The 20,893-nt window shown below is 41.1% G+C and overlaps 4 protein-coding genes across 6 annotated transcripts in view; 2 read left to right on the top strand and 2 right to left on the bottom strand.

Annotated features, from left to right (window-relative positions):
* Positions 1-3,223: 3,223 nt before the first annotated feature.
* HNRNPH2 (heterogeneous nuclear ribonucleoprotein H2) lies at positions 3,224-8,883 on the bottom strand. Of its 2 annotated transcripts, none has more exons than XM_004447578.5 (2): positions 8,773-8,883; positions 3,224-5,400 (listed from the first exon to the last, which is right to left on the bottom strand). In XM_004447578.5, the coding sequence occupies exon 2, from the start codon at positions 5,345-5,347 to the stop codon at positions 3,998-4,000; it is 1,350 nt and encodes a 449-aa protein (XP_004447635.1). In that variant the 5' UTR covers positions 5,348-5,400; positions 8,773-8,883; the 3' UTR covers positions 3,224-3,997. The 2 variants fall into 2 exon arrangements, with proteins under 2 accessions (XP_004447635.1, XP_004447634.1); XM_004447577.5 differs by having other exon boundaries at positions 8,761-8,876.
* Positions 8,884-8,940: 57 nt separating this feature from the next.
* On the top strand, positions 8,941-18,783 carry GLA (galactosidase alpha). Of its 2 annotated transcripts, none has more exons than XM_004447576.5 (7): positions 8,941-9,360; positions 12,326-12,500; positions 13,167-13,344; positions 13,946-14,037; positions 15,671-15,832; positions 16,021-16,218; positions 16,487-18,783. In XM_004447576.5, exons 1-7 carry the CDS (start codon positions 9,074-9,076, stop codon positions 16,751-16,753), a joined length of 1,359 nt encoding a protein of 452 aa, XP_004447633.2. In that variant the 5' UTR covers positions 8,941-9,073; the 3' UTR covers positions 16,754-18,783. The 2 variants fall into 2 exon arrangements, with proteins under 2 accessions (XP_004447633.2, XP_058147310.2); XM_058291327.2 differs by having other exon boundaries at positions 9,043-9,360; positions 18,290-18,783.
* RPL36A (ribosomal protein L36a) lies at positions 17,287-20,541 on the bottom strand. Its single transcript, XM_004484866.4, has 5 exons — positions 20,433-20,541; positions 19,890-19,995; positions 19,662-19,729; positions 18,079-18,201; positions 17,287-17,351 (listed from the first exon to the last, which is right to left on the bottom strand). Exons 1-5 carry the CDS (start codon positions 20,517-20,519, stop codon positions 17,331-17,333), a joined length of 405 nt encoding a protein of 134 aa, XP_004484923.2. The 5' UTR covers positions 20,520-20,541; the 3' UTR covers positions 17,287-17,330.
* BTK (Bruton tyrosine kinase) overlaps positions 20,530-20,893 on the top strand; it is a 37,976-nt gene continuing 37,612 nt past the window's right edge. The window contains exon 1 of the mRNA XM_058291326.2: positions 20,530-20,630. The gene's annotated coding sequence lies outside the window, so the exon portion shown is untranslated. The remainder of the gene's footprint in view (positions 20,631-20,893) is intronic.

Below are 20,893 nucleotides of genomic sequence, written 5' to 3'. Positions count from 1 at the left end.
GCTCTTCCTGGCTTCCGGAGAAAATCTCATTCCAAATGGGACTTTTCAGGAAAGTCTTCCAGCGGCCATCTTGGGGGGCGTGCCTGGGGACCTATCAAATGACACGTGTACTTCTTGCCAGGTTCCAGATCCATCTATCGATTTCCTATCTTACTAGCCGGCTTCAATGTGGGGGTGGGCCTGTTGCAGGAGAATTTATCCTGAGGGACAACAGAGCCAGGCACAATAAGCTCAGGCCAGGAACAAAGCCTCGTCTTTAGGATAGCACAGCTATTCTATTGGCAGCACTGGAATTGGGACTCTTATTTGTTTCTGTTTCAACATCCCATGGTCTAGTATAGGAAAATGGCTCAGAAAATAATGACTAAATTCCGGTGATTTTTAGATTTTGTCTCTCAGTACCCATGTCTTCTTTCAGAAGCTTAACATTCCCTTATCAGAAGACTGGAGGGATGTGTATTCTGTGTGTCTTGCCGATGACTAGTTGGGGTTGTCCATATGCAGGCTTCAGGCATCCCCTACCCTCTCCCTCCCTGGTGGGATCCTGAACCCCCCTAACCTGGTGACTTCATGGACAAGCCTGCTTTGCCTTCATGAGACTCCATTTTGAGCAATACGGGAGCAGATTGTGAAAGGTATTGTGACACTCCCTGGTTGGTATCAGGCACAGCAAGTGGAATTTCACTGTATCAGTAGCTAGCTATTCTGCAATAGTCCTTGAGGTCCATCCTGGAGAAACCCTCAATTGTGCTGACAGTGCTAGCAATTCTCCTTGATGGAAAAGGAATATAATTTGTAAAGGAATTTGCTATCTATTTCCATATCAGTTCGTTTGGGGGTGGGTGGATAGAGATGTGCCATATTTACAGATTGGATTATCTCCTTTATTGTTGGATAAAGGAATACATGCATGTGAATACATGAAGGGTGAATAAAGGAATACACATTTAAATGCACTGGAATCACCTGGAGGGCACCTTAAAATGGACCGTTGGGCCCCACCCCCAGTGGGTCTGAGAATTTGCATTTCTAACAAGGCCCCAAGCAATGCTGATTGGTACCACACTCTTGAGAACCACTGGCATAAGCCATCAGTAGAGACCCCATTAGACCAAGATTATTACTGTGGCTGCAAACTTTCTGCCAGATCCTGCTAAGGAGCTCACGTGCATGGTCTAAAATTAAGCCTGACTTAGTGGTTGGAGGTGTTGGTGGGTGGTCCACGTTCGATCAGCAGGGATGGGAGTGTACGTGTGAACATTTGTGCTGCTGAACTGACAGGTACTGCCATTCCTTTCCACACCAGTAATGTTAACCATTACCCTCTCCAGGGTTTCCCTCCTTTGACTGCTTCCCTGAGCTCTTCTGAATTTTCTTATCCAGCAAAGAAAAGGAAGCAAACACCTGTGATCACAGGGCTCAGCCTATAATTTCCTGGGATTTGATGACATCTAGTGGCTAACTGGGGATGCTTGCATCATACTTAGAGAAGGTTCTGGAAAATTAACTGAGCAGCCTAGAAAGAAAAAGACGCCCATTCCTGAATCCCCTGAGACAGGATTCCTGAAGGACTTAGGAGGGCAAGGAAATTCCTGGCTTAGTATGGGATAAGAGTTAATGGATTTTTTGCTCTCCTAGCACTACCATAGAAATTGGAAGGCATCAAAGAAACTTTTTTTTTTTTTTTAAATTTTGAGGTACTGGAGTCGAGTATTGAACCCAGGACCTTGTATGGGGGAAGCCAGCACTCAACCACTGAGCAACATCAGCCCCCATGTTGCTCTTTTTGATTGTTTGCTTGTTGATTTTTAGGAGGCACCAAGGACAGAATCCAGGGCCTCCCATGTTGGAGCACTCAACCACTCAACCACTGAGCCACATCAACTTCCTAGTTAGTTTTTTCGTATGTTTTGATTTTTTTTTTTCAGGAGGCACCGGGAACTGAACCTGGAACTTCTCATGTGTCGCAAGGCACTCAACTTCTTGAGCCATATCACCCTCATGAAAGAATCTTACATCACTTTGCCTGCTTCTTCAGCTTAAATGATTTTCTAGAAATAGTTCTCAATGAAAAGTGTCCCTGAATAAGTTGGAGTAAGGTAATACCAATTTAGTTGGTCTTCTCAAAGCCCAGGTTAATAACAGTCCAGTCCCAGGATGATCAGACCTACAAAGTGGCAAGGCTTGTGGGGGTTCAGGAGCAACTGGAAGTGCCCTGAGGGCATCAAGGCCTAACCACCACTGAGTGGTAGAATTATTAATGCTACTGTGTGGAAAGAAATGTAAGATAACCCCAGCTACTAGGGGAATCCTTAGCAAGGAACTATACACAGGTAGTCACATCTGATTTGTACTGAAAGTTCAGGATGTCAAGGATCCTGAAGGAAGCTCTGCTCCTCAAAACTGCTCTTTGTAAGCCTTAGTCCCTGGAAAGCTGCGATGGTTCTCAAAGTGTGGCTCTCAGGACAGCTGCAAATTATCAGGCCTCACCCCAGAAGTACTGAAACAAAAATTCTAAGGGTGGCCCAACAATGAATGTTTTAACGAACCCAGCAGGTGATTCTGATGCATGCTAGTTTGAGAACCACGGGTTTGAAATAAGCTTTAGAGGCCCTAAAAACCTAAAAGTAAAGGGCTTACAGGCTCTATTAATAAATTCATAAAGGAATTTCTATAACATAGGCCTACTTATTTTCTAAACCATATAAAGGTGCCTTAGATTTCCTAGCTTATGGTTAAATGAAAGGAAAAGGATTTTTTACTTGCTTTTATTTCTTTGGATTTTGGAGAATACCGTCTTGATGCAAGTACAAAATGTCCAGCTTAGCTCAATAATGATACATATGGTGAAAACGAGTTTAGAAACAAAAAACGTTCAACCTCAAAATTAATCAAAGAAATACCAATAAAATAGCAGTGATATACCACTTTTCAACTAATAAATGGGAAAAGATATAAAAGAATAATACGCATCAGTGAGGAAGGTATGGGGAAAAAATAAAACAAATTCTTGGTAGAAACACAAAGTTCCATAAAAACGTGTATACTTTTGCCTCACCAACTCCACTTCTAGGAATGTGTCTTAGAAATAATCTCAACATATGTGCACAGATGTATGTAAGGGATTAAAAGTAAAAAAAAATAAAAAGTAGCAGGGGATAAAAAGTAAATTACAGTATGCTATATGATAGAACATAATAAAAAAATAAGTTTTACAAGATTATTTTTCCAGTTTTTAAAAGGAAGATTTATTTAACAAGTTTCACTTAGTACAATACATCTAAATGGAAATCACAATACAAGGAAAAATTTAAATCAAAGCCTTGGAATTTCATACAAACAGCACGACCAAACTCCTAAAGTATTGGTATTACATCTTAAAATTGTCCCAGATCTTAAAAAAAAAAAAAGTGTACACTCACGTGCCTTACAGGAATTAAACCAAAGAGCTAGAATTAACATGCCAAATGTTTTCACTTTGAATCGTAGACACAGCTCCTATATTTGAGTTTTATAGAAAAGCATGTTTCTCAACATGCATCCAAAGTTTTCAATGTACTGTGGTATAAGAGCAACATTTAACATAAGTGAAACTGCTTTAACCTAAATATGCTTACTGCTTAGGTACACTCCTACAACATAACTAACTTGAAGAAAGCTGAAAATTGTTTTAACAGTTATGGTCAATACTGAACTTTGTTATTACATCCTAGATGAATGTTTCAGTGTTCAAAACTACTGAGCTTGAAGTTTTAAAACAATCCTGACTTCCACTTACAGTAAGCATGAATCACAAGCCTGTAATGCAAAACTGTTAAATGAATTTTTTCATTTTCTTAAAAAAAAAAGCAAGAAAGAAAGCTGATCAAAAGTGATCAGAATCAATTATATTTCCCATTTACCAAGCATACCGATATGCTAAACATCCCTCCCATTCTATTCAACTCCCATATATGCACAGCTTTTATTTCTGTAGTAGCTGTTTAGCACACCTTCTCTAAGCGAGGTTGGATTGATAATCACTGGAGTTTTCCTGCAGAACTTGGTCATAGCCACTCATACTGCTCTGACCACCATAACCACCTCCATACCCACCACTCAGTTGCTGGCTAGCAGGACCCCCATAACTAGACTGGTTGGATAAGCCCATCCCTCCCATCATTTGGCTACCATAAGCACCACCACTTGCCCCTGCTGTAGAATTCAAAAAGAGCTCTACATAGCTGTGATCATAAGCCCCACCACTTGTTCCTGCAGTAGAATTCAAGAAGAGCTCCACATATCTGTGTTGCATATTGGCTTTGTCTTTTGCCATAGCTGCCACAGCATCTTCATGAGTAGCAAATTCAACATCTGCCTCACCAGTAACTCTGCCGTCGGGTCCAATTTCAATGTGTACTCTCATGGGGTTAAGAGGTGAGAAAAAATTGTAAATATCATTCTCAGTGGCTCTGTAAGGTAAACCCCTCATGTGCACACAGTGCCCTGTGGTGCTCTGGAAACTAGACCCACCATCTCCATATCTATGATCAGACATTCCTGAAAAACAGTAATTGAGGTCTCTTCCAAATCTATCAGACCCAAAGCCATACCCATCATTATAGCCACCATAGTCATCATAGCCTCCATACCCTCCACCATAGGCACCCCTCCTCATCCTTTCAAATCCAGCTCCTCTGCCAATGCTATTATACCCTCTGCCAGCCCCCGGCCTATCATAGGGACCTGGCCGCTGCATAGCCATGAGCTTTCGAGGGGGATCATAGTGGGTTCGGACTTCAGCTCGGCTACTCTTGAAAATTTCAATGTACCGGTGCCCTATTCTTTCCTTGTGTTTCTTTAAGGCCTTTTCAGCTATCTCCTGCGAAGCAAACTGCACAAAGGCCTCCCCTGTGCTCCGACCCTGAAAGTCCACTGGCAGTGTCATCCCATTTGGCACAATTTCCAACCCTGAAAAGAACTGAACAATTTCTTCCTTGCTACAGCCAAATGGGAGTCCTCTAAGCCGGACGAAGCCGTCATTGGCAGTATCAGGACTATTCGGACCTGTATGCTTCAACACCCAATCCATTTCAACACTGTTGGACTTGAACACTTCAACGTATCTGTGTCCCATGGTTTCTCTGTCCTTCTTCAAAGCCAGTTTCACTTCATCTTCAGATTCAAGTTCGACAAATGCTTCACCACTTGGTCTGCCTTCTCTGGTGTAGATGAAACGAATACCTGATGTGCCATTTTGGATTTTGCAATCAGAGAAGAAGCGCATCACTTCATCAGCTGAGCAGGACCAGGGTAGGCCCCTGACCTTCACCACGAACCCCTCCCTGCCTTCCGTGCTCAGCATCATGATGACCGTTGGGCTCTTGGTGGCAAGTTAGGCTTAATGCAATTTTGATGTGGCTGAAAAAAAAATTAGAAGATGACCACTGTCACAAGAAAATGTTCACAATATATTAAGTGAAAAAAGCAAACTACAAATAAAAAACTTATACTGATAGCTTTTGTGTAATCATTTGTATAAACGAAAAGATGACACTAAATTTTTAACTCATTCACTCAATATTTACTGACCACCTATTATGTATAAGATGCCATTAATGGTGGCTATCTTTGGGCGATACAATTATGGGTACTTCTGTTTCAGGGAATTTTTTTCTTTGGACATTTCTGTATGTTCCAAGTTTTCTGCACTGAACTTGCATTAAAATCATAGTCAGAAAACAGGAAGGCAGCTCAGTGGTCAAGGGCTTGCTTCCAAACATACAAGGTCCCAGTTCAAGCCCCGGCCCCCAGTACCACAAAAAAATAAAATAAAATAACAACAGCAATGAAATCAGTGGAAGGTGTCAACAAATAAAAGATGACATACAATCAAAAGTAAGATTAAATAGAATTAATAGGCAAACCACACACTTATGAAGATACTGGCAATAAACACATTTATATTAAGAACTCATGTGAATCAATAAAATCAGGAAATAAATGAAAAAAAAAGACTACAGGGAAATCACCCATTCATTTTGCAGGTATTTTTTAGTTGCCACATTCAGCACTAGGCTCTCATATAAAAGAATCAACAAGCATAGAAAGGGCTTATGGTCCCATGGTGGACCAGGAATGTACTATGACAAAAATACAATATACCTACTAGGACAAAACTCTGTGAAGAGTGTAAGGAGGGTACTATGATTAAATGAAACAGATTAACCGTCCAGGGATCCATAAACAAAAAAATTATAACGGAACATAGCATAGGAGGGGGCAAGGCAAGAGAGATAAGGCTGGCAAAGTAGAGATCAGAATCCAAAAGGTCTTGCTTGACATAGAACACTAAAAGCCTTTTAGGGGTTTTAAACAGGGGTGTGAGGGAAGGGACCATCATAAGAACCCTTTCAGATAATGCACCCTGGCAACAATGTGGCACTCACATGGAAGGGGGTTGGCTTCAAACTAGCTGTGATCAGTTAGAATGGGCCTCTTTGATATCACGTAAGGGTTTTCACCTATAGCAACAGCATTAAAAAGGGAAAAGGATGTGATTTAAGCATAGCAGAAATGTGAAATCTACAGGAGTTGATGACAAGTTAGATATAGAGGCACAAAGGAGAGGAGTCTGGGAAATATAAATGGCTAGAAAACACTTGAAGGAATTTTCAAACTTTACCACTCATGAGAAATGAAAAGTAAAACCAGAATTAATCACTATTTTTCACCCATCAAGATAGAAAACTAAACAGTGAGAAAAAGTCAATGTTATTCAGAGTTCACAAACTAATATACCACTAGAGTAGTGACAATTGATACAGTATTTCTGGAAAGCAGTTTGGCAATATGTATCATATTTCCCACTTTTTGACACAGTTAAATTTGCTTTAATTTTATATGTCCTAAGGAGATGACTTGAAATTCAGACAAAGACTGATGGAGTTATATATTCTTTGAAAGGTATTTTATAATAAAATGGAATACTACAAACTTTAAAAACATGTTATAATCTTAAGTGACCCAAGATTACAGCTACTTTATAATCACAACTATATAAAAAATATATGGACACATACCTTTGACCCCATAATTTTACTTCTAGGAATCTAGTCAACTGAAATATTCACAAATGTTCACTGTAGCACTGTTAGTAATGGCAGAAAACTAGAAACCTAAATTTCTTCAAAAGAGGGATGGCTGAGTGAATTATGCTTAATCCTTGAAATGGAATGCTATGCAGCAGTTTAACAAAAGTTGTCTATCTGCCCTGACCTAGAAATTTTTCCAAAATACATTAAATGAAAGAATATGCATAACATCATCCTACATATATTAAAATATAAGCACAGGTTATATGCGTGTATGTGAATGCATGGAAAAAGATCTGGAAGTATGTAATAGAAACTTGTATTTATAAGAAAAGAACTGGAGAATAGAGGGAGAGAAGGTGAATTTTCACTATATATTTCTATATTGATTCTTTAAGTCAGTTTGTAAATAAAATAAAAAATGTTAGAAAAAATATATGCCTAGGAAATATGTCAAATATTAGTATTGATTACTCTGAGTGGTAGCTTTACAGCTTTTTCCAATTCCATTTTTTCAACTTTTTGTAGTGTTTTAATTTTCTACAGAGCGAATTATTTTTATTCAGCAAAAATATAACAAATTCAAAATAAAAATGCGTTTCTGGAATTTGGGAAATTCCAAAGTTTCTCTTGGGATATTATAAAATCTTCTAATTTTATATGTGGAAAGCATATCTGACATGGTCAAGGAACACTGGGCCTCTTGCAAGGAAAGTACAAAGTGTAATAACTGCCATAAAACTATATTAAGAATTCAATTCAATAAACATTTACTAATTGCCTATTATGTGCCTGGCACTGCATCTGCAGTGATAACAATCTTTCTATAAAACATCCTTAGGTCTGAGTGGCAGATTTACAGGCTGGTGTTTTGCATGCCTTCTCCCTGGGATGACCCATCCCATTTAAAGTCCCTGCAGCACCCTAAGCCTTAACAGCCCCTTAACAGCGGCAGAGATGTAGTGCTTCATTACAGAATCTCTTGGGAAGACCATCAGCACTCTGATGGTTTAAGTGGGTATCAGGATTCCATTCGTGAGTTAGACACATGCTTTAAAAAATTTGTAATGACATGTGGAATTAAGTGTATTTTCTTCCCGATATTTTCTTCTTCGGAAGAAAATACACCATAATGTTAAATAGTTATTTCCGGGTTGCGAATTTTTTTTTAGTATACTATTATTTTTCAAATGCTCGAAAATGAACATGTAAATTACTGTTACAAGCAGAAAAACAAATGCTATTTAAATATTCAGTAAAAGCATTGGTCATCTCTTCTCAGGCACTCAGCATTTGCCTAGATGTAACTCTACAGATAAAATAATTCACTCGGTGCCTACCCCTACAGACAATCACACAGTGGAGACAGAGGGCTTGCACCGGTGGACCACTGGTTTCAATATCTGTTTTTTCTAATTCAGAGCCGTGGTTTTCAAATGTTTTCCACCTTAAGGTCGCTCTTAAGGTTTCCCTGATACCCGCCTAGTCAGACAGATACACAAAAACACATACATAGTCACGTCCACCATTTCCCCACCAGGCGCAGCAAAGGCGGCTTCCCGGCACTGAGATGGGGGGGCGGGGGGAGGGGAGGCAGGGAATGAAAAAGGCGGAGGCGGCCCCCAAACCCCTCTTTGGTCTCCATCATCACCACCCCTGAGTCCCTAGTTCCCACCCACACACCAACCTCTAACAATACCGGATAATTTTCCTCCTTCTTCCCTCAAACGGGTATAGCGAGACGGTAGACGACGACCAGAACTACTTCTGCTCACGTAAGCGGTTGATCACGTGATCACCTACGTCATGTGAGATCTCGGTCACGTGAGCAACTCTCGGCTTAAACTCAGAATCACTGAGATGCCGCACTTCCTTCTGGAATGAAAAAAATAGGGCGGGCCAATATCAAGAAAGGAAGAGTATGATTGGTTGCTGTTCGCCTTACGGGACTGATCATTGGTCTACCTCTGGGGATAACCATACCAGTTGCCTGAGGAACAATGACGTCATTATTTAATAAGCCGTCGGTGATTGGTCCGCCTCTAAGGTTAAATTTAAAAGTTCAGGGTTACCCGCGGATGATCATGGAGACAGTGAAGCTGGCGAGCCGAGGCTCGTGGCTGAACCGCGCGATTTCGCTTGGAGTTCTGGCCCTGGTTCTCTGGAGCGTCCGTGGGGCCAGGGCCCTGGACAATGGCTTGGCGATGACCCCAACCATGGGCTGGCTGCACTGGGAGCGCTTTATGTGCAACGTTGACTGCCAGGAAGAGCCGGATTCCTGCATCAGGTGTCAGAGATATTGGGTTCCGTATCCTTCTCCTTTCCCTATGTCTGTGGCGGTGTATTTTGGGGTATGGAGACTCTCAGCGGGAACATTTGAGCCGGAGGGAGAGCTCCCCTACTGCTGAGGCTTTTTTGTCCCCAGCAAATTGCCCCGGATCGGGACTAGCCCTAAATGTTTTTTTCTAGAATGGAAGTCAGGCCAGTGGTCCCTACTCCCCTCACCCTCTCTCCCTGCAGGGCCACCCAGCTGGGGACATCATTTACCATCCAGTTCCATTCAGACCCTTCTTGCAAGCTTCTGCTCAGCCTGTGCCAGGTGATAGCTCGGAGTACTGCTGCAGAGGGTAGGAGAGATGAGGGACTGAGTCCCGTGGCCCTTTCTTCCTCTTTTGGGTCACGGGTTCCTTGGCTATAACTCGAGGGAGTTAGACATGTGGTACGTAGTCTTTTAGATCTCCCCCACCAGGCTAGAAGGTTGACCTGGAAGGACTTTTTCTATCAATAGAAGAGGATTGAGGCAGGATAAGACAAATAAGACCTATCTGATTCTCACATTCCTTGTCTGTAAATTGGGAAACCAATTCTTACCTCACAGAGTTGATTCAAGCCACTAAGAAGCGGCCTGGGCAGATTGGAATTTGACATCATGAGGGAATCTCAGCAGCCAGGTCACACAGCCTGTATGTTGGTGGTTTGTTGTCAGGAGCAGAATGTCCCCTCCAAGCCGGTAGTCTCAAATTTATCCTGGAGAAACTTCCACGTAAAGTCTAGAGTTGGTAATGGGGTTGGAGGAAGGGGTGGAGTGCTTGAAGGGAAATAAGACCTTCTCAATCTGTTTTGTTATGTGTAAGATATAAATAAAAGTTCTTATCTCACACAGGTGAGTTTTCAATGAGATAATCAATGTAAAGTATAGCACAGTGTCTGACTCTTTGATTAGGCTCCTAGAGCAAATGTTCTTAACTTGGAGTCCAAGGTAAAGTGAACGGAAATCTGTAAATGTTCTATATGTTTTTCTGGAGAGAGGTTCTCTGGCTTACATCAGAATCTCAAAGGGATCTGCAATCACAGGTCTATAAAAGGTTAAGGACCACTGATAGAGATTGCTAAAAACATAATAAGGTCATCCATGATGCAGAGGCCCCTCTAAAGGCAGAAGTCCTAGTACATCCCTATGTCCATAAGTGATTCCTATAAATATAATCACAGATAAAGTCAAGATATTTGTCAGACATCACAGAAGAAATTGGCCTTCTAGGTTTCAGACTAAGACCTTTGTTACCCTGGGGTACAGTGTCTGTTGATTGTTCCTGTTTACATATTTCTTTTTGTTGTATATGTATGTGTTTTTTAAGTGGTTGTTGTCTTTTCATTATTTTCAGTAAAAATGGGATCATGTTTATGTAGTTAGCAGTTAACAGCAAGACTCAGGTCATCCTGACTGGGTTCAAATTCTAACTCCTCATTACTTAGCTGTGTGTGATCTTGGGCAAGTTAATTAACCTAAGTGTAATTAATTCCACTGATCTGTTTTTTTTTCCAATATTTAATTTATTCCCCTCCCCCCCATTGTTTGTGCTTGCTGTGTCTGTTCATTGTGTGCTCATCTTCCTTTTAGGAAGCACTGGGAACCAAACCCAGGACCTCCCATGTGGGAGGGAGGTACCCAATTGTTTGAGCTACCTCTGCTCCCTGCTTTCTTGTGTCTCTCATTATGTTTTCCTTCTTATGTCTCTTGTTTCATCAGCTCACGACACCAGCCCATTGTTTCAGCTCACTGTCTTGCTCGTCTTCTTTAGGAGGCACTGGGAACCTAACCCAGGACCTCCCATGTAGTAGGCTGGAGCTCAACTGCTTGAGCCACATCTGCTTCCCAGATCTGTGTGTTTTAATGCTTAGTTGTACATCACCAGCTTCATTTTATGTTTTACAGATTGTTCGCATGGTTTAATCTTTTTGGTGAACTTTTTTACTCATTTTCCCAAGTTCCTTAAAAATCCCTTTTGGATGGGAAACGGACTTGGCCCAGTGGTTAGGGCATCCGTCTACCACATGGGAGGTCCGCGGTTCAAACCCCGGGCCTCCTTGACCCGTGTGGAGCTGGCCCATGCGCAGTGCTGATGCGCGCAAGGAGTGCCGAGCCACTCAGGGGTGTCCCCTGCGTAGGGGAGCCACACGCGCAGGGGAGCCCCACATGCAAGGAGTGCACCCATAAGGAAAGCCGCCCAGCGCGAAAAGAAAGTGCAGCCTGCCCAGGAATGGCGTCGCCCACACTTCCCATGCAGCTGATGACCACAGAAGCAGACAAAGAAACAAGACGAAGCAAATAGACACAGAAAACAGACAACCAGGGGAGGGGAGGGAATTAAATTAATAAATAAATCTTTTAAAAAAAAATCCCTTTTGGAATTTGTTCAAGATTTCATTAAAAGTATAAAAATATTTTCGGGAGACTTAGTTTTTTAATATTGAGTTGTCTTATCTAAGAGCAAATTAATGTCACTCCATTTATTTAAGTCATTTAGGAACATCACTGTCTTATTCATTTGGACCCTGCACACAGCTTAAATTTATTTCTAGGTATTTTAGATCTTTCTGTTGCTCTTGTGAATGGGCTCTTTTTCTCTCCAAATCATTTATTGTTATTTTCTATAGAAGCTATTGATTATGTTAACTTTGTAATTAGTCACCTTTACTGAGCTTAGTTCTAGTAGCCTTTTCAGTTTTTTCATATATTTCTCATTCTTAATTTAATTGTTTGGGGTTATTGAGGAAAAAGAATTAAGGGCATAGGGGAGACAGAAGAAAAGGGCCCAATGAAAAATCCATTTTGCCTTGTATTGATTGTGATCACTACCTCACTATGATTGGGTTAAAAAATATTATAAAACCCAAGATGCCTGACAAATAGGAGGTACCCAAGTATTTGTTGAATGAATTATAGTGATTCTTGGACTTCTGTCTTTCAGGGAGCAGCTCTTCATGCAAATGGCAGAGCTTTTGGTATCTGATGGCTGGAAGGATGCTGGTTATAAGTACCTCAGCATTGATGACTGTTGGATGGCTCCCGAACGAGATTCAAAAGGCAGACTTCGGGCAGATCCTAAGCGTTTTCCTGGTGGGATCCACCGCCTGGCTAATTATGTGAGATTATAGATATAGTTAAGTCTCTCTTTCATGCAGGGGACTATAAGTACTTCTGTACAGAGTTTGTTCAGAAACAGCCCTGGTACACTTAGAAAGTAGAATATCTGCTGTTATCTGAATGTTGAATTGTGAGGCTCATCAAGGGGAATTTTCATCCCATCAACAGACATATTTTGCAATAGCTCTTGAGGCCCATCTTGGAGAAGTTCTGTTTGTTGAAACCACTCAATTCTCTAGGAGGAAAAAGGAACTTGGTGCTTGACATATGCATACATATATTTCCATATACTCTTTAAGGAGATATTGGAATTGTACTGTAACAGAATTTTAGAAGATAGAAAAGATATATTCTGGAGCTAAATCTGTCATTGCCCCTGAAAGATAACATTTAGGATCCCATCAGAGCAAGATTACAGTAACACACAGCTTTCCCCTGTCTGTGCCATAGATCACATGTATAGTTTGAACTAGCTCAGCAGAATTGGCAGATTTGCTCTTTGTCTCCCAACAAACTCATATGGATAATTTTGGGGGTTGTGAAGAAAAGACTCTGGTCCCTGGTGAAGTGAACTTGTCTCCACCCCTGTCTGCAGTGTTTCTCTCTTTTTGCCATGTTATGATTGCCCTTTTATTGTGGTGACTTTCTGTTTCCTCTAATTTCAGGTCCATAGCAAAGGACTGAAACTAGGAATTTATGCAGATGTAGGAAATCACACCTGTGCAGGCTTCCCTGGGAGTTTTGGATACTACGATATTGATGCCAAGACCTTTGCTGACTGGGGAGTAGATCTACTGAAATTTGACGGTTGTTACTGTGACAGTTTGGAACATTTGGCAGATGGTATGTTTCATGCAAGAGATTTAGCCACAGATAAAGGGAAGAACTTTGAGGCCAAGTATCTGATCATTCAAGGAACTAATCCTCATATTTTAAATACCCATTCACAGTACAGAAAATAATTATTTTCAGTGTTCCAGAGATTCCCATCTCTTCTCTTCTTTCAATTTGTCCATTCATTCATTCACATAAAATCCACACATGCCCAGTCCTGGTTAATACTGTGTGCTTTTGAGAGGGCTCTCAGAGTCTATTACAATTTGGTAATTGTAAATTTCTATTATAATATCACAGGTGTATGGTGCCCTCACCAAAAAAAATTTAAAAAGAGGAAAGAGTCCAGGACGTCAGTCAGAGTAAAAATAATCTATCTTCATTCACTGTCTTCTGTTCTCAAGATACTCACCATTCCTGCACTACTTCCTCAGAACAATCCCAGCAGTTAGGGAAGTACTATACACAATTTAAGCATAGAGCAGTGACCTCTCTGCTGCTGGTTTAAAATATAAACAGGGACCTTCCAGGCAACCTCCTTTTAAAATGTACAGCTCCAGCTGGAAATTGCCTTCTTTTCCTTAATTTTACCCATTGTTTTCTCATTCAGGTTATAAGCACATGTCCTTGGCTCTGAACAGGACTGGCAGAAGCATTGTATACTCCTGTGAGTGGCCCCTTTATATGAAGCCCTTTCAGAAGGTGAGCTAGTGAGCCCAGAATACCCTAGAGCCTTGCTAGATTTTCAGAACTTGAGAACCTATTGCCAAGTTGCTAGTCACTATCACCTCTCAAAATCCAACCACTTCTCATTATGGCCATTGCTGTAATTGTGGTATAGCACCTGAGAAGTCATCTTTGCTTCTTCTCTTTATCTCACCATTTATATCCTATCCACCAGCTATCCCATCACTACTTCCAAAATAAACCCTGAACTAGTCTACTTCTTTCAATCATCACTACCACCCAGATCTGCCAAAAGTACATCAATTTTCTTTTCGTCCCTCACACCCCAAGCCTATTTCTGCCTCAGGGCTCTTAAGCTTGATGTTTATCTTGTGCCTGGGATGCTTGTTCCCCAAGATTTTTAAAGGGCCAGCTCCTTGCTATTGAAATCTCAGACCAAATTCCACCTACTCACTCTTCTCTGCTTTAATAAAACCTTGGACCTATTCATCCTTTATCATATTACCGTTTAATTTCATTCAAAGTTCTTAATACCATATGCAAGTATATGTTGACGTGTTTAATGTCTGTCACCCTCCCCCCCGAGAATGTAAGCTCCAAGAAGGCAGGGGCCTTCTGTGACTTTATCACTGTATCCCTAGCATATGGTGTTGAATGTTTATGTAAAGAATCTCCACTCTTTCCTTCAAATCTCTGCAAAATAACCTGTTCTTTTTCAACATCTTAAACCTTGGATATCCCATCTAATACCTACCTACATACTTCCATTCATTCTGTTAGCAAATTATATGCCTAGAATTCAGATTGTGTTATCATATGCTTGACAATGAGACCTGTCATTTTGTAGCTTTTTCTTTTATTATAAAATACAGGGAGCAGGTGTAGCTCAAGTGGTTGAGCACCTGCTTCCCATGTACAAGGTCCTGGATTCAATCCCCAGTACCTCCTTAAAAAAAAAGTATTACATGTTCAATTCATAGTTTTGAAAATACTTGGTAAAGTATAAAGTGTCCCGGCCAGCGGGACGATCAACGGGAGCTCTAGATCCTATGAGGGAAGAATGGTATGGGACAAGAGACACAAAGAATGACAGCAAGACAGTATTCTGATCAAGCTGCAAAATTTTATTGAGGGGACTGAGCATATATACTCTAGGGAGGAGGGGGGTGGCGGGTAAGGATAGGTGGCAGTCTGGGGTTGGCAGCTGCTGTTGCTAGGGCGGAAGGCAGATTTGAGGTAAGAACTTTTGGCGCTAACTGGTTCTGTAAAGAAGGGAGAGGGTGACCTAAGCTATTGTTGTATCAGCTCAGGCGGTCATGTTACCGGCATTGCTGAAAGGTAGATTCTATGCATGCTGCCTTAATTGCCCACAACAATAAAGAATATTTTAAAAATCATTCATAAATCCTAATACCTTTGTTACTTTTTGGTAAATTCCCAGAATAAACAATGTTAATGTCATTATAATTTTGATATGGAATACTTCTAAGGTAAAATTCTTACGGAGAAGTTCCATTGTAATTGGAATTTAGATCTCATGGAGACCTTATATCTGGAAAATTAAAGAAAAAGTGGAAAGTTCCTTCTCTCAACTTGTCTTTCATCTGCCTAGGATGTTTGAAAGTCATCAGGTCATATGTTTTCACAGCCCAATTACACAGAAATCAGACAGTACTGCAACCACTGGAGAAATTTTGGTGATATTTTTGATTCCTGGCAAAGTATAAAAAGTATCTTGGACTGGACATCTTCTAACCAGGAGAGTATTGTTGATGTTGCTGGACCTGGGGGCTGGAATGACCCAGATATGGTAAGAACCCTTGTTCCAAGATCTTGTAGTAGGCCTGTTTCCTAGTTGGCATTCAAGATAGAGAAATAAAATCCTTAGAAGTCTTGTTTACCACTTACAGCATGGTATTGTGGGAAGTGGCTTCTGTGTATGTCATCTAGGCAACTTTGAATGTCTCATTTGAATTCTTATTTCATCCTTTGTGCCAGTTAGTGATTGGCAATTTTGGCCTCAGCTGGGATCAGCAGATAACTCAAATGGCCCTCTGGGCCATCATGGCAGCTCCATTACTTATGTCTAATGATCTCCGACACATCAGCCCACAAGCCAAAGCTCTCCTTCAGGATAAGGACGTAATTGCCATCAACCAGGACCCCTTGGGCAAGCAGGGGTATTGTCTTAGAAAGGTATGTGCAAGAAACGTTTCTCTTGCCCTCTCTAATGAAATACAAAGTTTGTCTTGGGTCTAAATCAGTTAGAATTATTTTTCCCCATTTATTAGAATTGGTAATGAGTCTCCTTTATTTTAAAGAACTTCATTTCCAAAATATGCTACTGAATAACTTTAATTTCTCCAAGTGCTTGATAGTTCTGACAATAAAATGCCAGAAATAAAAAGGCAACTTCCTGCCAATTATTAAGCTATCATACCTATTATTTTGGCTTATTTTTCAGGAAGACAACTTTGAGGTGTGGGAGCGACCTCTCTCAGGCTTTGCCTGGGCTGTGGCTATAGTAAACCTACGGGAGATTGGTGGACCTCGTTCTCATTCCATCTTAATTGCTTCCCTGGGTCGAGGAGTGGCCTGCAATCCTGCCTGCCTCATCACCCAGTTCCTTCCTGTGAAGAGAGAGCTTGGGTTCTATGCCTGGACTTCAACCCTAAAAACTTATGTAAATCCCACAGGCACTGTCTTGCTTCGGCTGGAAGGAACAAGCTAGACTATTATAGGATGCAGTTCACTGACTAGGATACAAGACAAGCATGTGGACCCCTCCCTTTAAGATGAATTGCCTTACCTCATGGGTCGCCTAAGGCAGTGATCTTCAAACTGGAGGATGAGGGCATGAATTCCTAAAATTGGTTTCCCTGAGAACAAACCTATGGTGGAGGCTTCAAGCCTGTTCATCCTTTACAATTACCCTCTTCCCACACAAGCAAAAAAATAAAGGCACACACTTCAAGCATTGTGTACAGTAGTGTGAAAACCAACCTTCACTCAAAATACAAAGTGCAATTGTCAGTGGATCCCTGTGAAATACCCTGAGGCTAAAGTCCCTAATTAAGTGCTATCTTAAGTTTCAGGTCACTTTCTCCTATGGTTCTTTCTGGAACTCTACATAAAAGCCCCAGATAATTAATGTACCAAATTAGACCATCTCAACGTTATCAGCTCAACTAGCCAATCAAAAATGAGTCAAATACATCTACTAGTTTATTTCCCTCTGAAAAGACCAACTGCAGCCAAACAAAATGACCATAACCTTAAGATTTTATTGTCATAACAAAAGACAAAGCTTAGAACTGGATCACTTGGCCCTGTAATAGAACAGAAAAAAAGGGTGAGTTTTATATTTTGCCTCCTAAAACAATGTTTATTTCTAAAGATCACCATACTTTAAGCAATTCCCATTCTTCCTTCCCTACCAAGAACCAAAATCCTTATACCTTCAGTTGATTGTAAATGTTTAGAATAGATGGAAATGAACAGATGGTAGCACATCATGAGTATAATTATCAGCACTGAATCGTGTGAGACTGTGGTTGAAGGGCTTAATTTAGGTCATGTATATCACAAGGAAAGCTAGAGGATAAAATATGGGACAGTATAATACGATTAATGTGGTTAATGGTACACATGGGATGTTTTTCTGTGAGCAAATGTATGTCACTATTACAATATGGGAAAAAACACACCTAATGCAAACTATGGACTATATTAACAGTAATATTTTAGCAAAGCCACCACACCAATGCTAAGTGAGAACAGGGGGGTATAATAGGTATGAGTTTTTCCTTTTTGGAGCAATGACAGTGTTCTAAAAATAGATTGTGGTGTGAAAACACAACTGATTATACTGAGAGCAGCTGATTGTACACTTATGGTGTGTGAATGAACTGCTTAAAAAAAAAAGATCCTTACACCTTCAGCTATGGATCTAGTTGTTATTAGAGAAGAATGCCCCTGACCTCTATGCCACAAAACAGAAATGTTCACCTCTTCAAATTTAACAAAAGCTGGCACCTCCCACCCAAAATCATATACCTTTCTCTTCTTGTCGCCTCCTAGTTCAAAGTGTTTGCATCTCTTAATAGCCAACATCCTCTTAGATCTGCAATTGGGCTCAACACATTCGAGCCTCAGCACAATCTTCTTTGTAGTTTTAGCCTGGAAAAGATTAGGTCAAACCCTTTATAAATCACTGCGAAAAGAAATCACTTGCTTTATTAATGTTAAACCTGTTATTTGTCTTTAGCTACAGGAAGAAAACAGTAATCTAAAAAAAAAATCTCAGTGGATTTAAAAGAACATGTAATTTCTGGACAAAAAATTAGCCAAGATGACATTATACTATACCATCAACTCTTCGGATCAACATCCTAGAGAGCTTGCCACCTTGAACTAAATAACTTTAATTTCATAATTCATTATGTATTTGTAACCTAACAAGCATTTTTGAATAAGCATGACTTTTCTGTATTAGAGCACATAGTCCTGTTGAGTTTAATATTAACCAGACCTTTTACTTTGTAAGGAAAATGTATGACGTATCCTTGTAATACTTCATTCATTCTCTAGTCTTGTAACTGTGAGACTTTGGAGCAGAGAACTAGAAAAACTTCCTAAACCCTTCCCAGGGATATCAAGTCTATGATTAATTCTGTTTCAAACCTACAAAAAAGCTGTAAGATTTGAGATTGATTATATCTCCTGTCCTCTGCCAGCCAATAAAACCATTTTTCCTTCCCAGCCTAGTTCAATGTATTTGTCTATTCTGCCACAATGAGCAGCAGACCATTCTGGTCTCCTTCATAACTGTTACTTAAGATCTGTTAATTCTTAAACTACCTATAATCACATCTAGAATTTACATGCAATAAACTGAATTACTTTACTCAAAATGGACACTTTCCCATAATACTCGGCTTTTACAGTCTGCCACTTCAGTCAGAGTTGTACTGCTGCTAGTTTACAGTTTTCATGAAGTCACAGCCTAGCTAGAATCTCGCCACCTTTCTAAACAAGTTACCCCAATTTGAAAAGATACTCAAGCATTCCTTTTTATCACCTTGGGACCAAACCATTTATTGCACCTAAACACTAAAGTTATTCCTTTAAATGCTTTCTGGAACCAGGCTGGGTGAGCAGTTTGGGAAGTGGGAAAAGAAATGCTGAGTTGGTAATGCTGTGTTTCCAGGCACTTGTGCCTTTATGGCAACCAAATCACCAAGAGTAGAACAAACAGACTGACAAAATAAATGGCTATTCAAGAGTTAAAGCTGGGGACTCACATGGCCATGACAGGAAACTGGCAAAAAGAAAAGATTTCATGTACTCATACTTCAGTACTTAGGAAGGCAGGACACATTCCTTAAAAGTGGAAAACCTTGAAATGTTTTGATTGTAGACTAGCCAGATCTGGGATGCACTCCCAGCTCTATAACCTCATAGATGTCACTGGAAGTAAGTTACATAACCTCGCTGAGTTTTAGATAACTGAGCCCTTACTATACCCATACAGAAAAGGTACTATACTAGTATCAGTATCTTATAGGAGTGACGAGAGACAAATCCAAGGCCCATACCACAGGAACTGGGAAACAAGTCAAACAGCAATTATCACTAACCTTTTTCCGGAAAATTGGCTTAGTCTGCCCACCGTAACCACTCTGTTTCCTGTCATAACGACGCTTTCCTGAGAAAATGAAAATCATTTGTTAGGGTACACGGAAAAGACTTATGGGACCTATCTGCAAGAACAGTAACGCTCAATCCACAAAAACCTAACTGCGTTAATCTATTACACCACAACACAAATGCCACATTAAACCCCAATTACGTAAAATTCGTCTTACCCTGGGCATATAGAGAATCCTTGCCCTTCTTGTACTGTGTCACTTTGTGGGGTTGATGCTTGCCGCACTTCTTACAGAAAGTTCGGCGGGTTTTAGGAACATTCACCTAGTAAACAAACCGTTCAGCATGCGCAGTGTTATCAAACCACGAAAGCACAACGCCCTACCGTGATCCAGCTGAAAGCGAAGCATCATACGAAGACTCAACTTTGGTTCCTTGCTACCACACAACAACGCTCCAGGAGCTCTAACTAGAAAAGCAGCCCAGCACTACGTGCTCGTGGCAGAGTACCCTCGGCCAGGTCCCAAGGAGGAAAGGGCTCATAACTCTACCCCGGCTACCGGCTAAGTTCTACCTCTTTGATCCCACCACTTCAATTCCTGGCTCCAGAGCCCGGTCCCTTTGGGGCCGATCTCGACAACACTGAGTTTCTCTAGCACAGCGAGTCCAGGTAGGGGGTTACACCCATTGCGGGACGACACCGTCAACAGCCGGGGGAAGATTAGATTGGATGTTACCAGGCCCCAAACCCAACATCCTACCATGCCTGCGTGAGCGCTTTCAGCACGAAAAGAGAGAGCGAGCCGGAAACGGAAGTATATAGGAGGTTCTTGATCGCACTTGCTCATGGGAGTCGGTAGGAGCGACCATAGAGTCCCAGGCTCTGTTCGCAGCGACCTCCGGCGGCTGAAAAGACTCGGTTCCGAACCGCGGGCGGAAGCTTAAGGACTTCGCCTAAGGTTGGCGCCTTTTCCTCCTCCCTCCCCCAGCTTTGCAATTTTATATCACAGCATCACTTTTGGTGTACTATTGGCTAGCAGTGTCAAGTGGAGCAAGCGGTGTTCTTCCCTGACCCTCTGACCGCTTTGTCTCCGAGGGAAGCTAGGACTAGGGATGAGTTCTTGTTCCACCGCAAGGACACTGGGTGCATCTTTCTCAGTGAATTGCTGGTTCATTGGAGGCTTAGAGGTGTCAGTTGTTCCAGGTCATGTATCACATGGCT

This window comes from Dasypus novemcinctus, chromosome X, assembly GCF_030445035.2.
Source record: "Dasypus novemcinctus isolate mDasNov1 chromosome X, mDasNov1.1.hap2, whole genome shotgun sequence".
Lineage (NCBI taxonomy): Eukaryota > Metazoa > Chordata > Mammalia > Cingulata > Dasypodidae > Dasypus > Dasypus novemcinctus.
The sequence above is the reverse complement of the archived record's forward strand: the minus strand, read 5'-3'. Positions and strand labels throughout refer to the sequence as shown.

Excerpts from the sequence above, each read along its gene's own strand:
- HNRNPH2 (XM_004447578.5), bottom strand. The coding sequence starts at position 5,347 with ATGATGCTGAGCACGGAAGGCAGGGAGGGGTTCGTGGTGAAGGTCAGG.
- GLA (XM_004447576.5), top strand. The coding sequence starts at position 9,074 with ATGACGTCATTATTTAATAAGCCGTCGGTGATTGGTCCGCCTCTAAGG. Across the intron at positions 12,501-13,166 it reads TCCACCGCCTGGCTAATTAT|GTCCATAGCAAAGGACTGAA; the intron begins GTGAGATTATAG and ends CTCTAATTTCAG. Across the intron at positions 14,038-15,670 it reads ATATGAAGCCCTTTCAGAAG|CCCAATTACACAGAAATCAG; the intron begins GTGAGCTAGTGA and ends ATGTTTTCACAG.
- RPL36A (XM_004484866.4), bottom strand. The coding sequence starts at position 20,519 with ATGAGCAAGTGCGATCAAGAACCTCCTATATACTTCCGTTTCCGGCTC. Across the intron at positions 19,996-20,432 it reads AAAGCGCTCACGCAGGCATG|GTGAATGTTCCTAAAACCCG; the intron begins GTAGGATGTTGG and ends TTTGTTTACTAG. Across the intron at positions 19,730-19,889 it reads GGATTCTCTATATGCCCAGG|GAAAGCGTCGTTATGACAGG; the intron begins GTAAGACGAATT and ends TCATTTTCTCAG.